Source organism: Melanostigma gelatinosum (genome assembly GCF_949748355.1).
Source record: "Melanostigma gelatinosum genome assembly, chromosome: 2".
In the NCBI taxonomy this organism is placed as follows: domain Eukaryota; kingdom Metazoa; phylum Chordata; class Actinopteri; order Perciformes; family Zoarcidae; genus Melanostigma; species Melanostigma gelatinosum.
In genome coordinates, this window is record NC_136635.1 from 28,185,955 (window position 1) to 28,207,347 (window position 21,393).

Sequence of the window (21,393 nt, forward strand, 5' to 3'; positions counted from 1 at the left end):
AAAACCCAACTCTCTCTAGCAACAAGGGCCAGAAATTAGCAGCACGCTCAAATGACAAAGCGAAGGAGGCGGGGGTTGTACGGGTGCGGGGGGGCTGGACCGGCCATGGGAGCTGACGGTGGAGCATGGAGGGGGGATACCCTATACCTTGTGGGTTTGGTTGGGCTGACGAGGGAGATAGTGGAGGTGGCGGGTGTTGGCGTCCAGCTGCTATGTCTGGTGTGATGACGGCACCAAGAATGGACGGCAGGTTTGCAGGAGGGTAGGCTTGTCAACACCACTGACAACCCCCTGCCAACAGCCGCGACCTCAGTTAGATCACTGCCATGAGAGAGGTGGGGGCAAGAGGAAGGGCTACAACACTACGAGAGCACAATATTGCAGAGATAGCCCCCCGATTGTAAACACATAAATCCCCCAGTGGGACACGGTGACTCAACAGGGCCGACTGTTGACCGATACGGAGTGGGCTCAGCTGCCAGAGCTGCTTAGCAATAATTATTTAAAGAAGGAAACTGCTCTGACTGGCCAGTGACTGGGAAGCAGGTCCGTTGGAGCATCCATGCAGTAGAGTGTGTAGATGCACAACACACCAACATAAGGAGCAAGAAAACAGACCAAACGCTGAAATTTGACATCTTATCTTGTAGTTTGGCACGTTTTGGGTTTTTTCTTTTTTTAAAAAGGAGTAAAAACAGGTACAAATATTGTTGGAGGAACAAATGTACTTTACCTGCAAGAGTTTCTGCACACACAGAGAATGTCTATTTCTTGAAGCCTGATGAAGAGCGTTTTTTCCTGCAAGCAATAAATGCAACAAAATAAATCAGAAAGTTAAGTATAATCACAACCAAGGGTTTTCATTGAATGTAATTTTAGAGCCAAACTCAATCAGCAATTAGCACTTAACGACCCTGTTAGATGAGACTTTTACGTCCACGACCGCACTGTGGGGAAACTGCTCCAGCAGCAATTGCATCACTTCATCATGACAGCGCCATCAATCAAACATATTATTCTGTCACAAGCAACCGGAATACATCACTCTGTTGCTCTGCTGATGCTAAAAACCTAAAGTTTACTGCATGAAGTGCCACTGATTGCACCACTAGATTAATCAGTGAATCACTTTGAGCTCGTCTCAGCAGGTAAACCTGCTTTGGCAAACCGGAGCCCATGGGTTCTAATCCCAGTGGAGGCAGTTCGAGAGTTACAGCTTGACATAAATTATGCACAATGCATCATAGGATTCAGAACGTGTACCCGATTTTACATTAAGCCAGTTTCTCTTCAGCTATTCTCCCAGGTTTCAATGACAAATTCTCCTCACAGTCCATGTCCCTGCAGTGTGTTGAAGATACTCAGTAGTGCCCTGACTGACCAGTACGATTTGACAGTCCAGCGACAAGGACAAAATATATCCAATTAAGTTTTCTAGAGTGCTGTACAATGCTAGTTCCTTTTCAATATCTTAATCCAAGAAGAAGAAGAAACATTCCTTTATTTGTCCCACAGTGGGGAAATTATTCTCTGTATATAAAGGGAGCAGTGGGCTGCCAATGACAGGCGCCCGGGGAGCAGTTAGGGGTTCAGTGTCTTGCTCAGGGACACAGGACACGGTGCAGCAGAGGATCGAACCGGTGACCTTTCGGTTGGCGGTCAACCCTCTCTACCCAGTAAGCCACGGGTGGAATAAGTGTCAAATAGTCTACTTTGGTATTGATCCGTCTACTTTGTTGAAAGCACACTTGCTGGTATAAAAAAAACCAACTTCTTAAGCTACTTTGTAATCTTTTCTTTGCTCGCTGATTTTGGATGTTGAATACCTTTCTTTTTATTGACATATTTACATTTCTTGGACCAATATATCATTCATCAGTTAGTCATGCAATTCTTAAAGATAACCTACAATATATCAACCCTGAATATGATTTGCTATAAGGCAGTTATTATAATTTAAAAAATATATATAGAAATGAATTTGGTGAAACCGTTTAAATGATACGAACTGACGTTATTTTAGAGATTTAGCTCAGCTTGTAGATGGTGACATAGTTTAGTATTTAATGTTACACAACAGCGTTGTACTCCAATGTGTTTCAAGGATAAAACAGAAAAGGAAAAGAGGCTCCTATGAGCCCTTGTAAATAGACGCCTCCTTCATAAAAGGCAGAATATGGAGTTGTAACTTATACTGTGACCGACCAGTCTGATGTCAAGAGGTCTGTATAGATATACTGTCCTCAGGAGATTTAATGAAGTAACCACAGTGAACGGCCGCACATAACAACACTACGCGCTGCAGATTTATCATTCCCGAAGGTGCAGACTGGTTTATTTTCAGCAAAGGCAATGCACTCTTTCCAAATACCTTGAATGTGGTCCATGTTGAAATGAACCACTGACCAAGAAATACTGCTTCTCTGTTAAAGTAAACAAGCTGTTTTTTTAGTGTTAGGTCTACTATCATTCACACAAATGGGGTGGACAAAATAATAGAAACCCATCTAAGTATATAACTACAGCTCCAGGATATTGTTTTCATTCAACCTGAACTCACCAGTGGCATCAGTCGCAGTGACATCAACGCCGTGTCCCAGGATGAGATTGAGACATTCTAGGTGTCCTCGCGTTGCAGCCAAATGAAACCTGCAAAACAAGAACAGAGATGGAGGAAGAATTGAGAGAGGAAAACTGATGGCGGGAGACGTCAAAGAGTAGCCAGCACGGAGCAGAGAAGGGCAAGTGAAAAAGTGATAGGGTGTAAAGAGAAGGGGGGTGAAGGTGAAACTTAAGGACAAGAGAGGGGCCGCAAACGGACGCCTGGCTCCTCGCCATCAGCAAGATCAGCATTCTTGAGGCAAATAACAAGAAACATCAGGGTCCGTCATGTCCCCAAAGCAACCGAGAGCTACACAAACAATGTTTTCCCACTGTGGCAGCTTCACTGGTGTATGTACGAGCATTCAAATCTTTAAAAAACAATATAGACCACCTGCACAAAAGGCTGCAGAAATACTGCAGCTTCTCTTTGGGCTTTCTGTGTCCCACATGCTTTTTTGTAAAGGAAACGCCTCGAACACGATTCTAACTGAGGGATAATTATGTTGATGTTTAGGAACAATTACACAATGACTCGAGTTATGCCTCTGTGCTCACCGTCTAGTTTGCATAGTGAGTTATGAGCCACGCAACTGACCTAAATATTATTTAACCATGATTTTCTAGAACTTGGAAACCGCAGTAGAGAGACTTTTAAGCCAACAGGGACAAGAATTGTGATTGTCCTGTCAAATTTGTATTCCTGTGAGATTGTCACAAAGTTTTCTGCCAACTCAATTGAGCAGTTTCCCACTGAACTTGATTGGCAACTTGTCTTTAATCATCACTTCGGACCGGAAACATGTCTGTTCCCCTTCTTCTCCGATTAAACCCGCAGCAGCACTGCCGACACCAGCCACGAAGGTCTGCAGAGCACTTGCGTGTAAACCAATCTCAGTCTGTCACCCCCTCAAGCCACATGAGCCCGTTTATACACTAACCCTGAGGTATCTGCCAAGGAGACAGCTAGGCTGTCACCTCAACACTGCCGCGGGTATTAAAAGCCGCGTTGATGGCCTGGAGATGCGGGTTCTCTGGGGAGCAGTGGAGGCTCCTGGCAAACAGCAGACTGGGAGCAGGGCAGACCTATCCAAGTTAGGGGAATCGAAGCATTCTGAATGACCAAGTTCATGAGGCGCAGCGTCCTCCAGAAGATAACTGGAGGAATATGCAATTGCAAGCTTGAACTGGGGGTAGTGGATTACCTCTCGACTTTGTGATGAGGAAAGAATGACAAGTCGTGTGACAGTGAGTGCCACTAACTGCTACCAAGATGGTTAACACTGAAAATCATGTATTTGCAACTATATAATGACTAAATGCAAGAAACTAAAGACAGAGATTTGATTTGAGGAGACTTAAATCCATTAAAATAGTTGTGATCGGCCCAGTTTAGACTGCTAACAAAAACTAAGAAACCAACAAAACAGCTAAATGTTGGACACAGACCAAACACAAAGAATTGACTGTTGAACTGTGGAGATCTAGACTGCTTACCCAGCTGGAGACCTCAGTAAAATGGTGAAAGATAACCAATGGGTCTGTCTTTAAGAGAGCACATGGCATTTCATCGTCACACCTGCTCCTTGGGCGGTTTTCAGGTCGACGGTCTACAGGATACGGTTGCTATTTTTAGCGAGCGGGCAGGGGAAGAATGAACCAGAGAGTATATGCTGGTAGCTGAACCATATACAGCGTATGATCATGTGCGTCTCTGAAGGAACAGCAGTCAAAATACTGCGGCCGCTGCAGCTTCACGTTCTACGCAATTATTTCTGTCACACTTGCCCAATCATTGCTGCACATTGTTTTCAGAAGTCTACATATCTTCTGATGCATTTAAGTGAGAAGAACATTCATAATATCAAAGCTAGACGCACCATGTGCATCATCAAAGTGGTCACTCATAATGAACTTATCAAATTCTACAGTACGGTTTTAGCTTTATACTTTGCCGATTGCCTTCTTGCTTCAAAAAAATCATAAAAGTGGTGTTCGTTCGTGTGAAGATTATCTTGCTGAAAAAAAACATGCAAGTATCATAAAGTTGTGTTTGCCACAAATCTTATTTTCTGCAATAATCCAAAGGAAATATCGCATTGGCTTTGTGTCGAGGGAACCAGGGCGATACCAACTTCTGAGGCTGGCCTTCAAAACAAACCTCATCCCTGCAGAAAGAGACAGGACAGTGGACATGCTGCTCTAAAGAAAACACATCGGGGTTAACGCTTTGTAATTAGTTTCCCCTCAGAGTCCATGACTACAAGACACTGCCATCAGAAATTCCTCTGCTAGCTTTTGCAGAGGCCAGAAAGCCACGGACACGTGTTAGTCCGTGTGTGGCCCACTGAACTAAAAGTAGACGTGCTGAATTGAGATTGTGGCTCACTTTTGTTCGGGGTAGACTACACGAGCAAAAGCGTGACCCGTTTCTATAAATGTTCAATGTGCTGATTTTATGGTTAACTAGCTGTGGTGTGTCCGCCCTGCAGGGGAACACCAAAGGATGAGCGCGACTGTGTTTGTGAACAACAACCTCTGCAGTCACTGGATTTAGTTCGGACAAATTCTAGCACCTTATTATGAGACCAGGCATTTATCAGGTTGTGTGCGTGATTATGCTTATTTACATGCACTCGTGTATACAATCATTGGTCTGTGCAATGGTGCCATGAGAGAATTTCACACACTGCTGAAAATACTCGGCACCTTTGCTGCCGGGCTTTGTGGCTCCATAGTTTTATGCTTTAACAAAGCCTTTATCAAAATAAACCTGATGCACGAGGCAGAAACCAGAGACTTCTTCATATATCTAGGATTAAACTGAGGGCGCTGGGCCTCCCAAAATGCTGGGGTTGGAATCCGGTTACATTTAGCAATAAAACCAAGTACCTGCTTTTTTAAACGGCTCAATGCATTGTTTTCCATTGTTTTCCATTACGGACCAAAACAAAACGTCTGTGTGTGAAACCTGAAATATCTGTGGTCATGCAACATCAAAAACAATTCCTTGAACATGTTTCAGTTCGGGTTGATCTGCTTTTCTCCCTGCACCTTCCATTTACTTCCTGTCCTATCTTTCTAATGGACCCTTGTGAAGGGTGTAAATCCAGTTCTTTGCAAAACAAAAACAACCAAAACCTGAGGTTCCGAAAAAAATCCTCCCGATCCTGATAATAGCCTGCAGCTGGGCCAAAATGTATTACTTTGTGTCGCAAAAGCACCACAGTGGATCAGAGCTGAATTTACAGAGAGTCATTTCCTGTGGGGACCACAGAAACAGCCTCCAGACAGATGTGGTCAGGCCTACAGTGGCCACACATTTCTTGTACCAACTCCCACACAATGACCTCGAGTCAGATGGATCCAAAAGAGACATTTCTGGATATAAAAATAGACTCATAATGATAATATGCAACTGCAAATGCAATTTTGGAAGGGGGGGGGGGGTTGTTTTTAGGGTCGTGCAGGGAGACAAGAGGTAAAATTATTTTTTAGCAAGAGTCATCCAATTGTGAAGAAATTCCTATCAATAGATGCTTTATCTGGGAAACAAGGTTGGGAAGGTGTGGTGGGAGAACCACAACGTTTGAAATGTGTAATGCTCAGCACTTTTAGAGTTGCAATGGATGAGTGTAGGTCTGTAGACGTTCAGAGGTTATGTTTACTTACGCCGAGCGTCCTTCCACGTCGAGCTTGGTGGGGATGATGCCCTTCTTGCTGAGAACGGCAGCCACCTTGTCCGCCTCGTTCCGTTCCACGGCCTTCATCAGCCGATCGTCATACTTGTTCCAGTCTGTGTTCTGACAGTGAAGACAGTGAACTTTCAGACATGCAGGACGTTTGACAGGATTTCACAAACCAAATATTTGACCATACACCTCCGTAGTTTAAAAGTAGTGTGTAATGCCTGCAATGTGGTTTCCAGTTCTTTTGGCTGACAAATAATTGCAACAGGGACATATGCATATGACACACTGGCAATGTAGTTTGTCCTTTTGTAGTACAATAATATACTTAAGTTAAAGCAGAATGTGCCAAGAATGTGCTGTGCTGCTGTTTCACTAACCCAACCCCCTCATGAGTGATAGCTACAAAGCATGGGAACAGAGTGCTTTTCAGGCTTCTGGGAAGCACACTTCAAATGGAGTGTTTTATACTGGGAGTAGAAAATGAACAGAGAACACAAATTATAACCTCAACCGAGTATCAAACACAAGCAATGTGTATGGACACAGCAGCAATGCACTGAAGCTCCACAATAAGAAAATAATGAAACCATACATACATCATTTGACAACATCGTGTACAATATACTGCAGTTGTGAAGCAACCAATGAGCCACTCAACTGACCCACCGATGATAATTCTCCCAATTTGCCTCGAGAGGAACTTTTAGGTAACTAAATTTGTAGACAAAAGCATAGAACATAAACCATAAACACAGATTGTGGTGACAAACTGAAACCAAAGAATACCTACAAAGTGCATGGAGGTGCATTTCAGCCAGCGGCTCATCTTTGGTGAGTGGAGCTGGTCCTTGCACCGTGCTATTGAAAAGGTTGCCAGGGTTCCGCTTTACAAAAGCAAAAACGGAGAGAAAAAAAGTGTACACAAAAAACCCCCTCAGTTTGCACTCAACCAGTGAGTGAAACAACAACAACGAAAAAGACAGAAGGGTGACAGTCTATACGGTAGTGGAGGTCCTCTTAAGGAAGGCTCAACCTCTCGAGTTTCCCTGACTTGAGGCGGAGGAATTTATTTGGGAGGATTTTCTGAGCATTCCTGTGTTGCTCACAGGCTCTGGCTGGAAGTTCATCACTGCGCAGCAGTTTAGTTGATTGTTAAAGGGAGGAGAAGGAGGAGTAAGAGGAGGAAGGAATGGAGGTGGAGAAGCAGTAGGACCAGCCCTGCCAGCCCTGGGACCTGCCCTGGCCGGCAACTGCAACTCCTCCTCTGGGGGGAAAGTCAGCTCAGCCTGGCTCCCGCTCGCCTCCCCCTCTATTCTCGCCTTTATCCTCCAACCTTCTGTTCAGCTCAGTCTCCTTCTGTTTTGATACTCTTCCTCTTCGGATTGTTTTCTGTGTAAAAAAAAAAGCTGCAAGGTACTTGCTGAACAAGTTGTAACTGAGGGGCTTCTCGCTTCGCCTCTTCTCTCCTCTATCAGTGGTCTCCAGCGTCTTCAACCCACCAAATGGCAAGTCGGTCAGGCTCAGCGGGGTAAATATGTGAGCGCTCCCAGGTTTAAAATATCACCCCCTCCCTGGTAAACAGCGGCGGTGCAGACAGCGCTGTAGACTGGTTACCTCTTTATTTTTTGACCCTCCAACCTTTCTGTAGTGACTGATAGGAAGACAGGGGCTAAGAATACATTCTGGACATGCCTGCACTGTGAGTAATGGCTTTAGTGTCTATCACCACTGCCAGCATGAAACAAGGCCAGCCAAAAAGACCTTGCTTACATCGCCACCCCCCACCATGCTCCCTGCTTGGCTCCATCTGAAAATATTAATGTCAGGGGGGGATTATGGTTTGCACATTTGAAGTGGTCTCGGCACTGACCCCCACAGGACACTACTGGCCCAAGAGCTGCCGTTAACCCATCCATCTAAAGCGGGTGGTGTGGCTCCAAAGTCCTCTGAGCCGAGCTGCACAGTAGCAAGGTTAGATGTCAGCCTTTTTACAACTAACTGCCCACCAAAAACTACAACTACACTGCCTGTTTACTTACCCTAAAACACTGCAAAAGCACAAGCTTCCCTTTTATTAGGGGTACAGAGACAGCAACCCAAGGGCCCGTTTAATTTATACACCGCATCAGCTCCTTGTGGCCTCGTGTTACTGTCCGCTGCCAGACTGGCGTTAACAGAGCGGCAGCGATATCCATAAACATGCAAAAAGACCTCCTCCGCATGACATGTCATATGAAGAAGTAGGTGTCAACTTACGAAAGCTGCTCAGCCCAGCATAGAGACAAAGGCGCCAAAATGGCACCCAGTCACGCAGCATACTGGTCACGTAAATCTCGTACATGGGCGTGCTGGTGTGTGTGTGTGTGTGTTTGGGAATCTGTTCTGTACAAGTTCATGATAGGGCTGTTAAAGTAAAATGTGCCACTCCAGTAGTCACTCACTCACTTAGAAAATGAAATATCATGATAGGCTTTAAAGCATGGCTTGATGTTTTAAAGTGATTTTGACTATTGGTGCCTTCTTAAAATATTTGGTGTAAACTATTTGGGAGTTTTACGGACTATGTCGCCCACTTTTGTTTTTACTCGGAGCAGTTCAATGATCTCAACTTGAGTCACTTGACTGCAGCCTTGAAGACCTGGGAAGATGATGACGAGAACACATGCCGATATCTCGTTTCATATTATGTCGTGAATATGATGTCAACGTGATGTCCCTGCTTTACTTTCAAACGTTGGAATGGTGGCAACGAATTGCAAGCATATGAATACGTGTAACGTTTATTTTTAAATGACTGAGCTCAACGACATTTGATCTGAGGGATAAAATACGTTTCATTTTAGTTTCTAGAGATTCGTTTTAAGCTTTAAATGACACCAAATATTTACAAATTTCTATTGTTGTAGCTTTACATGTGAAGAAAAAAAATATCGACCCATTTTTGCTCCAAGTCATGTTTACTAAAACCAAAATATTTCACCAGACGTAGCATTTGCCTTCATCGCCATTTTTTTCTCTTGTCATTTAATTCATTCAAAAGTTTGACCGAAATAACTACATGAGACGTTTTTTTAGCATGTTTTCATTTGATCGTGCACTGAACAAACGACACACAATGATCGTGATTCCTCATGAATCTGATTCCACACAGAATCAGGATTCTTTTGGAGGAGAGCAGAAGGACATAGAAGAGACTAAACGGCGACAGTAGTTATAGCGGCTCTGTGAGGCTGTGCTTTAAACTAAATACCAACGTCTGCATGCTAACATGGTCACAAGGGCAACGCTCACATGATAGATGTTTAGCAGGAAAAGCACAACGTTTCAAATGATCAACATCATAATTAAGTGTGTCCCCCGATTGCATTGCATCGTTAACTGCGACGTTGGTGCTGAAACGATATTCAACCCTCGTTGCGTGCGACTAAAACAAACGCATTACCTAAAGTTTCTATTTAAACACAGTGACCCGGAGGACAACACAGTGGCTGAGCCAGTGCAGGCTTCTACCTGTCCACACAGATTATGCTGGGTGTCAGTTTGAGGCCGGTCATCTTCAGCTCACGGTTTCCATCACTGTCTACAGACTGTAATTCTTTCCAACACCTCAGTTTCCTGCCTCTCTCAGCCCCCCGGCCAGACTAATGGGTCTCTAATGTCCTCACAAATGAAATCACCAGCAGGAAATATCTCACCGGTCATCTGATAACAGACCGAGGCCAAGACCAAAACATAAAGCTGTCTGCCAATATGTCAAGTGATAGTGGTGTCAGATGCCAAACTGCAGTTACTCGAGTGGTTTTATAGCATTCTGATTATGGGGATGACGGTGATCGCGGTAGACATCTGTGAAGAGACGTTAAATCATGAAATGTAAACCTTTTGACATTTTACGGGCGAAGTGGATAGCTATCTGGTAGTACAGACCTTTCGCAGTACTTACTTTCTTAGCTGTTAGTATTTTATATTAGGGATGAAACCTAAGTTGCCTGGAGGACAGGTGATGTTGTTGATTACTGAACTCACTCCTTCTGTTCATACCGATCACAAGTCCTGCTCATTGGAACAAAAATTAATTTAAAAAAATCTGAAGCTAATGTGCAAATCTCAAATTCAAATTGCAGCCACAGCATGCTGACATGATGTTTTTTTCCATGTTCACCAACTTACTTAAGTGTGTTAAAATGTTATAAGCGCTATACAAGTACAGTCACCATAGAAGTACAGCTGAATCTGATGGGAATGACACTAGCTTTGCAGGTATTTTGTCATAAAAAAAAAAATAAAATAAAAAAAATATATATATATATTGGACAAATGAAAGTTTTAACCTGATGGTGGCGCTAGTTTTATCCTCAGTAGAGCATGAAGGTCTTCACCATAATTAACAGTTTCACTGAATAACTACGTTAACTTATGATGTACTGTCTGACGACCCATATCACTTTTCAATACCAAGCATAAAATCTTTACAGTACTTCTAGCTTATGAAGTTGCCCAAACATGATATCAATCATGCGTTTGTATTTTTTACCATTTATCCCCAGAGAGACCGGTTTGTGACATTAAAATAGCTACATGCTGTGCGAATATCTCAGTGACAAGCTGATCTATTGGTGCAAATTACCTTGAAAAATCATATTTATTTTTCAGGGGAACATCTGAAAGTCGATGTTTTCTCTTCGATGTGTGCATGAAGTGTGAATGGACACGTAGAGTGTGAGTACAACAACCACAGGGGCAGAGACTGAAAGGGTGGCGGAGGAGAGAGAGAAAGAGAACATGTGAGGTCAACAAATGTGTAAATGAACAAGTGGAGGGGTGAGAAAGTGACAAGCATGCTTGCAGTCGATCTGTAAAAATGATGGGACATGTAAATTGATGCTTCGGAGTGAAAGGCCCTCTTGGATCGGGCCACGTCCCTGCTGATGGTTCAGGCCAGGTGTCGAGGGGAAAGAGGCGCTCTGTTTTTGGTATGTACACGAGGCACTCGCTGCATATCTGCGTAGCTGCTAAACACAGGACCACTCTTGCTGGGCAGAGTATGGACTGGATGCAGCAGGACAGACAGACAGACACGCCCTCTGGTGGTGTACAGAAAGACAACAGGTCGAATTCACTAAAGTCTATTTGTATCCTAGACACAGAGGAGAAGGTGACCAATGGTCATCTTCTGCGTTGATGCTTTCTCGACAAGATAATCCTTTGTCTCTCTGCATTGGCCATACTTCAGTAGTGAAACCGCTACATGCTGTCAAGCGGGTTTGAAGCTCATCTTTCTTATGAATAGAGTTGGGTGGATCTATGTTTTTCTGGTCTGGCCAGGTGTCTGAGCTTCAAACGTTTTGTTTTCATGGAAACCAGCTGAACCGGCATTTGTCATCATGACAAGTTCTGGCAAATTAAAGAGTAGCCTGCAACAGCAACCTCTGCCGACGGCTTCAAATAAAACTTGTATTGCATAATTAGTATTAAGCAATATGACAACGTGATGAAGGGAGCCTCTCGTGTCTGACAGGGAGGGGCGTGAGGACGCACATGGGGCACGTTGGCTTTGTTGACGAGAAAGCTCACGTGTGTTTTGGGGTGATGAGACAGACGGACAGAGTTTTGTCTCAAAGAAAAATAAAAACTACCGGTACCCTAATATGGCAACATTATTGACAAGTGCCTGTGAAGAGCATTAAAAGCCTGGGACTTTTTCATGTCTTACAATTAATCTGAATAAATGCACATTTATTGTATTGCAAGTACATATATAGAGCACACATTCACTGTTTACACCAGAATGGACTCTCTGTACTGTGAATAATCTCAATCATCGCCAGTGTGACCAATTGTTTCATGCCGTCGCATAATAAGAATGGTAGAAATTTGCCGGCCTGTGCCATTTAGAGAATAGAGATTTCGAAGGCATTGGAAACTTCTCACAGTAAAGGAATGTACGATTCTAAGGAAATAGAGAAAGAGCAGGCTGCCCTCAAAAACTGATAAAAACTGATACCATAGGTCTGTTTTGTGATACTTGAGTTAAGCCCGAGCCTGTTGAAAACACAATAAAACTCATGTGTGAAGTGGATTACTGGGAGTTTTCTGGCGACCGCCTTAAGAGATCTTCACTTGTGTGGCCCAGAGATTAAAAATGGAGAATAGCTGGTCCAGCTGCTGGGTCACACCATTTTAGATGACTTATGACCCAGAGGGAAAAGCCCTTCTCGCTATTTTCTTCTACTTCCGACACCCGCTGCCAGGGCAGGAGATCAGCTTCCCAGTTGCCCAAATCCGGTGAACTTTGCCCCGGCCAACTCCCCAGGAAAGATCATGAAAAACAAGAAGGCCATAATATAGTTTCTGAAAGACAGGTCTAGATAGAAAATGGTGGTATTGATGTGAGATATCTCAAACTATTTCATTATCAGTTGATATCTGAAAAGTCTATGATTGAATCTGGACAAAACCCCTCTTGAGGTAATGCTTTCTCATCTCTACTGCCTTCATCTGACTGTACTAGACCACAAATGTGTTTTTCAGACCTTTAAAGCTTATTGAAGAACAGTGTTAAGTTTCTAAAAATAATTAGATACATTTATTTTGATGTAACATTACAAATAAGAAAAACTAAGAATAATAACCAATAAAATGAACAGTAAACATACAGGAAATAAAACAAAAACAAATAAACAGATGTTAGATGAAACTAAGATGGTGAACATTAGACTGGCTTAACATCAGCATGTTAACACACTGAACACACCGACATTAGCATTGGAAGCATTTTTTAAAGAAACAAATAATTCCAAAACAATTTAGAGAAAACATCATTTTGAAGGCACCAGATCTGTACCTGTTCTGTATGAGGTTAAAATATCAATTTCCTGTAAAATGTCGGCAGCTCAGCTGACTCATTTAAAAAGCCATCATTGAAACAACAATGTCTCGCGGCAGGAGAATTAAAAACAGCAGGGCTGTGGGCTTTGGCTGCTGGTGCGGCTGATATTATTCCAGCTGGTCGGACGAAGTAGAGATACAAGAAGAGAACAGGGCAGAAAGAAGAGCCAAAGTGAGGAGCCATTTAGATCACTAATGTAGAAATACTACAGCAAATCACAAGGTGATTTTATAAAAGAGCTGCTATATATATATATATATATATTTTTTTTTTCCCCCAACACCACTAAAATGAGCATTTTCAGTGCCATTACAGACGGTAGGAGAATACACACTATGGTATAAGAGACGCAGACAAAGAAATGTGTGTGTCTACCGCCTGTGTTTACACATGTGACAGTGGTACTCCGATGTTAGTGTGGCTGGAGGGAGTATTGCAAGGAATGAAGGCTGTCGTCATATCAAGAAAAGTGACGACGCAACATGAGGGAAAATACCACAAGAGTCTTTTGTCTTACACGGCCATATTTGGTTAACCGAGGAGCTCTCTGGGCATGTTGGTTCTTGGGCACAAAGAGAGGTGATGATGCTTGTTTGGCCGGCACTTGCAAGTCATCACACACCCTCACACAAGGAATGTTACTGGAGGGTTGGTCAAATGGACTGGGCCTCGCAAAAACATGTCCTAAAAACATCCATTTCCCCTTAGTCTTATGGAATGTGTTAAAACAATGGTTGCTCAACATCTGAAAGTTACTTTCATTGCTTATGTGGTGAGAATTCAGTATGCCTTTAGTGATGCAACACACTGCATCGGTAAACATCGTCCATAAGATCACATCTGCCAAATCCTATATGTAGAGAACTACATTTACGTAAAAATAATCATTTGAGCGGCTGTGTTAAATTCCTGAAAACAACACCGTGACTCCCGTGGCGACAGATAACAATCGGGTAGATACAGAGCAGGTAGTGACTCGTCCCTGCGATAAGTCTTTCCTGTGACCAGGCAGGTCTCCCTGTTATCGTCTGCTTCCACATCACAAAATGTCTCCAATACATGTTGACCTTTAGAAGTCACATCACCCTCTTCATTATCAGTCAACTCTGCTGCACGTTGCGTTTCTCTGCAAAACTCAGTGGACAGCAGAAGCCAGCGGTGGAGTTAAAAACAAAAAGAAGGCACCATGTGGCTCCACCAGCATGCTGGGGGCACTGGGACCTTTTGTAGGTTTTACTGACTTCAACTTCCTGACAAAGCCGGGCACTTGCCTCATCTGCAGAGAGACGGAAGAATACAACCACACACGGAGCACAGCTTGATGAGGATTACAGTCTGAGCCTTTTCACAGCAGTTAGTCCCTCATCAGCAGAATCTTTGTGCTCCTGTTGCTCAGCATGCCTGACTGTACATACGTATACATGTGTGTGTGTTGGCTGATATCAGCTGCAGCCCACCCAAAGTCAGCTCAGCCCACTCTCACCTGACAACCTCCCTCATCATTGGTAATCTCTCCATCACTAACCCTACACAGTTTAAACTACACATATACAGTGACCCAACTGCATGGTCCCCCCTGTAATCACACATGACAAACACAAGATGCAAACACACACCGACATGCCTTGCCGCCGCCACACACACACACACACACACACACACACACACTTGGGGTCTGTCACAGAGTGAGCTCTCTGCCTGGGAACACAGGCGGGTAACGCTGCGGAGATGACCTCATGGCTGCCCCCATGGAGCCAGACTTTAATCCTAAAAACACAGACTGTCACGCTACCACCTCCTCTACAGCCAACACAATGTCCAGCCTAAAACAAACTTCAGCTGATCCTGTCTGAGAGTTGGCCTCCGACAGTGAATATAACTAAAATGGCCGTGTGAACAGATAGATATTAAGGAAGAACATTTTTTAGAAAGAGATTTCAATTTGGTCCTCAAAAGATATCGACTAGTACGATAGACTGCTGTGAAATGTGATATAGGTGTTCTTTGACCCCTTCATCTGGCCAGAATTTCCCAAAACAATCAAAATTGACTGTTACGGGCAGATTGCCATGATATTAAAACTCTATTTATACTGAGGAGTGGGTTCTGTAGGCTCCCTATCAAAGTGACTAAAACGAGCAATTTGGGAAGAAAAGAGGCTTCGTCAGCTTCTCTTTTTCAGTAACGCACATCTAGCAAAGCCATTTCCACCGCAACCATTCTGCTTCATTTATCAGCGTGAAGGGAACATCTTAAATACAGGGACAGCGCGGAATAGTCTCACGGTGAACCTCCGCACGTCACAAAGTAAATCAAAGAACGGCCTGATCCATTTAGCGCTCGGTCAAGAGTAAAACAGGCTTCACTGAGCACAGTCATGCTCCCCAGAGGATGAACCATTTTCAATTTAAACACTCCATAAAATTTCCTCTTGTGCTACCATCTGGAAAAATGTCTATTTCACACACAAGATAAAACACATTGAAGTTAGAAAAGGAGCAACTATATGACTAAACAGTTCACTGGTGTGGATGAATCGGAAAATGTTTTTGAATGACAGAGTTGGGTAAAGTGTGATCCCTTGTAGTCATGTGTGACAGCAGTCTTTTGCTTCATTGTGTAGCTTGAACATCTTCAATGTTCAACCTACACAAAGCAGACCAGCAATTTAGTCTGACAGGAAGCCGTCAGAGGAAGATTTGAAAAGCCTCGTCATGTGACCGAGGATTAACTCCAATGAAACGTTCATTCTTTACCAACTCAAGCCCAAAAAGCAAAGCAACACACGTGCTTTGAAAATGAGGGAGGAAAAGAGGATTTTGTTTTTTCTTTCCAAATCCAAGACCTTCTCACCCCCACCAGCAGAGGGGTAAGAACGCCTGCTGGGTGTTTTCTACCAAGTTGGAGCCTAAACTTGATCATGTTAAGGAGGTACTCAGGGCTTTATACGCTGCTCAGCGGCTTGTGAAAGATTCCTCAGGGGTTCAGGGGACCGCGAGTTCCCTCACCAGCGTAGAACGGTTGTTATTATTATAAATCAACGAGCTTCTCATCTTTCTAGAACACTGCAATTTTTGAGAATACTGCTTCTGCTTCTTGTTCAGATGTCATTTCTCTGATGATGTGAAAAGCCGTCTTACATGTAGCGGAAAACATCCACCGCTAGGGTTGACATCGGCGGGATATTGATAAGACACGTTACAATGTCCATGATTGAAATGAAGCGCAATTCTCAATTTAAAAACACTGAATCTCTGTCTCTGCATCACAGACGTTGGTGCAGCACGACAACAAACGCGTCGCCTTGCTGAGAGGATCAGAATAAGTTGTGTCTGTTTTTGCCATAATCACATTACTACGCGTTTGAACAAACTGAAAGAGTTGATGCAAGTCATGGCACTTGTTAAAAGCAACAACATTGTTCTGTAAAAACTGATTTCAGTAAGTACGTTTAACTTACTGTGATCATCCAACAATATCAGGCCTACGATATCCTTCCAGAGCTCTGATACTTTGGGTCGTGGTGGTTTGGTGTTTGGATAAATGTTGGGGATGTGATGGAAACGGTTATTGGGCTAAAATGAAAGCCGTTCAGTGCCACACACCGTATGAACCGCTGGCGTTTGAGTTAATCATCAAAGACATGTTTGAGTGTGTGTCGCACTCCCTGTGGAGCAAAAAAACCTCATTCATGTCGGTTGACGTCTTGACGATAAAGATCTCTGATCACCGACTACGTTTTCAAACGCGTAGTAATGTGATTATGGCAAAAACAGACAAATTATTCTGATTAAGATGATTTCATCAGTTTCTTGATGGACAGCACCATTCATGTTCCAGTGTTTAGGGTAATTAGTCCAACTTGCATTGAAAACACGAAACATTATTTCCTGTGAGGATTAGAGTCGATTCATTGTATCAGTCAATTAACAGAAAACATGATCGGCCAATGTTTCAGTCATCAATTGAGTCATTTTTAAGCAGGAGTTCCAGCCTTTTGAGCTGCCGCTTCTCAAATGTGAGGATTTGCTGCTTTTCTATTTCTCATGACATTTTAAAGTTATTATCTTTGAGTTTGGGACTGTTAAACGCACAAAACAAACATTTGATGACATGTTTGCTACCTTGGACATAGCCTAGTATAAATCTTTCATATATATATATATATATATATATATATATATATATACTAAATCAATACTGCATAGAGAATCAATGCTGAACATGACAGATCTTTCTCTCCGTGCTCCAGCCAGCAAAATGCAACTAAAGAATTGAGATCTTGAGAAAAACATTCTGAAATGACCCAACACGAGGCTCCCATAGAGGAGCAGAAAGACCTCAGTTCAGGTCAGGGCTGCAGAGTCGATAAAAGATAGAGCGTCTCTCTCCTTCACTGTGTGAACCAGTCTGATTTTAATCTCCTTCAAATATTGTTCCGCAATTTACCGAACAGATGTTCGCTGTGACAGCAGATGTTCGCTGTGACAGCAAGCTGTGCGACAGCTCAGACTACAATCTCTAAACTAACCAAGAAATCCAGTTCCGTATTCTCCCCCAGGAGCTCTCCTGTCTGCTCCTGTTTCAGCAGATCCTGAAGCTGAAACATTTTCAACCAACATGTTGCTTGAGACAGTCTGTGTTTGTGGCCAGCGGAGGTGTTCGCAGAACGTTCGTGCAACCACATTCAGACATTTGATCTTAATCTTGCTGAGGTCAGCCTTATTTAGACATTTTTGTTTGCTTTTATTTTGACAGGGGATCTGCGTGTCAATAGTCTGATCATATAATTTATACGTTATTGCCAAAATCTATCAAAAACTAATGCTGGTTAAATATGAATGTTTCAGTCCATTTAATGGACTAAATGGAGAATAAATAAGGAATCTTCTTTTACTTAAAGCTGCAAAGGGTAATCAATACGTTCAAATACACCAGCGTCTATTTTAATAATCAATGAATCTTTGTGAGACATTTCTAAAAGGAAAACATGTAATAAATATCTGGTTCAAATTGCTGCTTTTCTCTGTTTTGTAAACTGTATATCTTTGGGTTCTGAAGTGCTGGTCGAACAGAACAAGAGATTTGAGGGAGTCATCTTGCTGTGGGAAACTGGGATCTACACTATATAACAATTAACTTATTCATCTAGAAAATAAACAGATTTAATGACAGATTCACTGATAATTACTTAAAGTCTAAAGTCTCTGTCAAACATCATGAATCCTTGTTTTCTTTCCATTGAGAACAAATGGTAATTATAAGCCTCCGTGACAATGCTCGTCATGAGAAGCCTTTTAGGATTCAAGAAAAACTGTTTTCTACTCAACAAAAGAACTGTTTTCTACAGAAGAGAACGACTGAAACTGAAGCCCTGCCTCGGAACTTGAGCCAGAACTACAGACCTTAGCCTGCCTTTAATCTGCAGCGGGTATTGAGGAAATGTCTTGGCATTTTCTATCCTGGTCAGAGTTTGTTTTTCAGCCACCTTAAAATGATTTAGTTTGCATTCCTTGGCTGAAATAAGTTCTTGTCAATATTTGATAGGTAAAGCAGATTAATGAATAATGACAGAATTCAATAAAGAGGAAAATGTCAAGTCCGAAGAGGCAGTTTGTGGCTCCTATTGTTAGGCAGTCCAGGGTTTCTTTGTTTAAGAACATCAAAGTGAATCCACATATGATAACTTGAGGAGACAATAGAAAAGATAATACAAGGAGTGGACGAGGCTGGAATTCAGTTACAGCGTGTTCAAATACTAAAAACACGTTTCCTTTGGATCCCCCCATGCCTCTCCTTCTCGGAAAACACAGATCCATTTTTCTTAACTATTAGTCACCCCACCAGGAAGTTGTGAGTGAGTTCACCTCCTGCACATTGTGTAGCAATGAGGAAATCTGTACGGATCAACAGTGGTCCGTTATACCACTATCGGAAACACTACCACTTTCATCCACAGGGACCGCCAAAACCAACACAAAATGAAGGCTCCTTGAAGTAGCTTTAAGTTCTTCCTTTGATATATCTGCCTGCAGAGGACTGCAATGGGAATGTTATAGAATCATCACTCAGACAGACCTGCGTAAATGTCACGGGTGTTTCCTCAACACGGCTTACCGTAAGCTGTTCCCGAGGTAGCTTTGAAACAAAACAGGACAGAAAATGCTGAGGGCTTGAATATTTTAAATGGCTGCCTCGGACGGCCGGAGGGAGACAACCGTCAACGTGGATACAATACCATTTTGTTGCCGAAGGGCTTTTATTCTCTCCCTTTTAAAAAGACAGTTTACCACACACAGCTCCTCTGGCTTTGTGCCTTTCTCATGGTAATTGCTCGGAGCTGAAAGACAGAGTGCAGTGCCAAACACCCACAGCATGTTGAACTGTGCACAATTGTAATGACTGAGTTCATACAGGCTGCTGCTGGACAGTGAAGGACGAATACAAAATGATGGCCGATTGTGTAGTCACTCTAGCTGAGAAGCATAGACCTGATAGATATTCACGACACAGTGTTGTTCATCCAATACTCCGGTCTGTAACACACGCAGGCTTATCCTGGCAACAAAATCACTGCAACATTCCTGAGGGGACTTATGGTGTATCCACGGAGACGTGATGGCTGCCCACAACACATTCTACACAAATACTAGGGTTAGATGAAATATTTTAAGTTTTCTGTATTTTGTGCCAGGATAACTGCATTTCTTTATACAAAAGGATATACACTCAGTTGTCAGTTTATTAGGTGATCACAAAGCTGGTTCAACACCTTTTCTAAAACAGTTTCAACATAAACCGAACTTTCTATCCGTTATTTACTGCAGAACTACTGTATTAGCAGTGTTGGAAAGTAATTACATAATTGTACTGTACTGTACTAGAGCAATTTTGAGGTACTTGTACAAAACTTCAGTATTTTCATTTTACTTTATACGCACTACATTTCAGAGGCAATGAATTGTAGTTTTAATGATGTACAATTATGGATTAAGCTCCACAGCTGTATATATAAAGTCATTCAAATCAGTCCCACATTTACAAACTGCAACATTAAAATTACATTAATCTATTCATGAATGGGCTGTTGTGCATAATAAGTACTTTACTTTCAGTAACTTTTGATTGCCTAACTACAGTTTTTCCACACTGTGGTATTACTACTCGTGCTCAAGTGAAATATGGGAGCACTTCGTCCACTACTGTTGTATTAGGATGCATTCGTTTTTAAACCAGGTTTACCGAATAAGCTGACAACAGACATCCCTCATAAAACTTCACAAGCATCTGACATCTGTTGGTGAGCTGCTGCGTTCAAGAACAACCCAAATGTCAAACCTCAGCTTCCAGGGGACTACAGCGGGGTTATTTGTGTGCGTTCGCAGTGATAACAACCAGGCGAGGAGGCGCTTTGCTGCACTGATTTAATGATCTTTTGTGAACAACAACAACAACACCGTCAGCGACTCCTGATTTAGGCCAGATCATGAACAAACCTGAACCCGAATGGATGCAGAGTAATACAACTGTGTCAGAGGCCACATCCACCACTCGCGCGTAAGGTCGCAGGTGCGTAAAGTTACTGGCGGCGTGTTTTATTTCCGTGGGAAGATGACCGCGGTTAACGTAGTTGTTGGGGACAAGAGGTCAGGTTCACAAACAATAAACCCCACCCGGTGTTGAAACCGGTTAAAGCACAACGCAATCGTTGATAAACACGTACTTGATTCAATAGTAAGAGTCCGGGAATGTTTTGCAAAACGTGAGTTATTCGATTCAGAAAAAGACAACTTACTGTGATGGTAACTTCGTGCTTTTTCAGTCGATACTTGAGGCTCTTCATCTTGTGGCGTGTTGGTCTGCAGTATTAAAAGTTTCCTTTGGTTAATAAGTTCATAAATAGCATAAAAAATACTTCCCAGAAAGTTCAGACGAAGTACGTTTTTTATGTCTTTTCCCCTCACAGAGCGAGTTTCACCTGACGCCTGACCGCAGATTCTACTCGCCCTTTTTGAATTGACAACCAGCGGGAGCCAATCAAACTGAAGCACACGCGCGTTGTGTTACTTTTCATCCAATCGGTGACCTGGAAAGGGGCGGGACTTCCTTCTAAAGTGTCAGTTGGGAGAAGTGTGAGACATCCTGGGCCAGGGGAGGGAAAACCTGGAATGACGTCATGCGTACCTGAGGACCGAAACACCTTGAAAAAAT

At 42.8% G+C, this 21,393-nt stretch overlaps 1 protein-coding gene across 4 annotated transcripts in view; it reads right to left on the minus strand.

The window, feature by feature from the left end:
* Nucleotides 1-21,125, minus strand: part of uacab (uveal autoantigen with coiled-coil domains and ankyrin repeats b) — a 36,445-nt gene extending 15,320 nt beyond the window's left edge. For 3 of the 4 annotated variants that reach the window (XM_079289004.1, XM_079289005.1, XM_079289002.1), the window contains exons 1-4: nt 20,978-21,125; nt 6,274-6,404; nt 2,561-2,649; nt 734-798 (exon numbers count right to left, since the gene is read on the minus strand). In XM_079289004.1, coding sequence (XP_079145130.1) covers nt 734-798; nt 2,561-2,649; nt 6,274-6,404; nt 20,978-21,025 — 333 coding nt within the window. In that variant the 5' untranslated portion in view covers nt 21,026-21,125. Of the gene's footprint in view, nt 1-733; nt 799-2,560; nt 2,650-6,273; nt 6,405-7,083; nt 7,802-20,977 lie in introns of those variants that run through there. The other variant, XM_079289003.1, reaches the window with a different exon arrangement.
* Nucleotides 21,126-21,393: the final 268 nt, after the last annotated feature.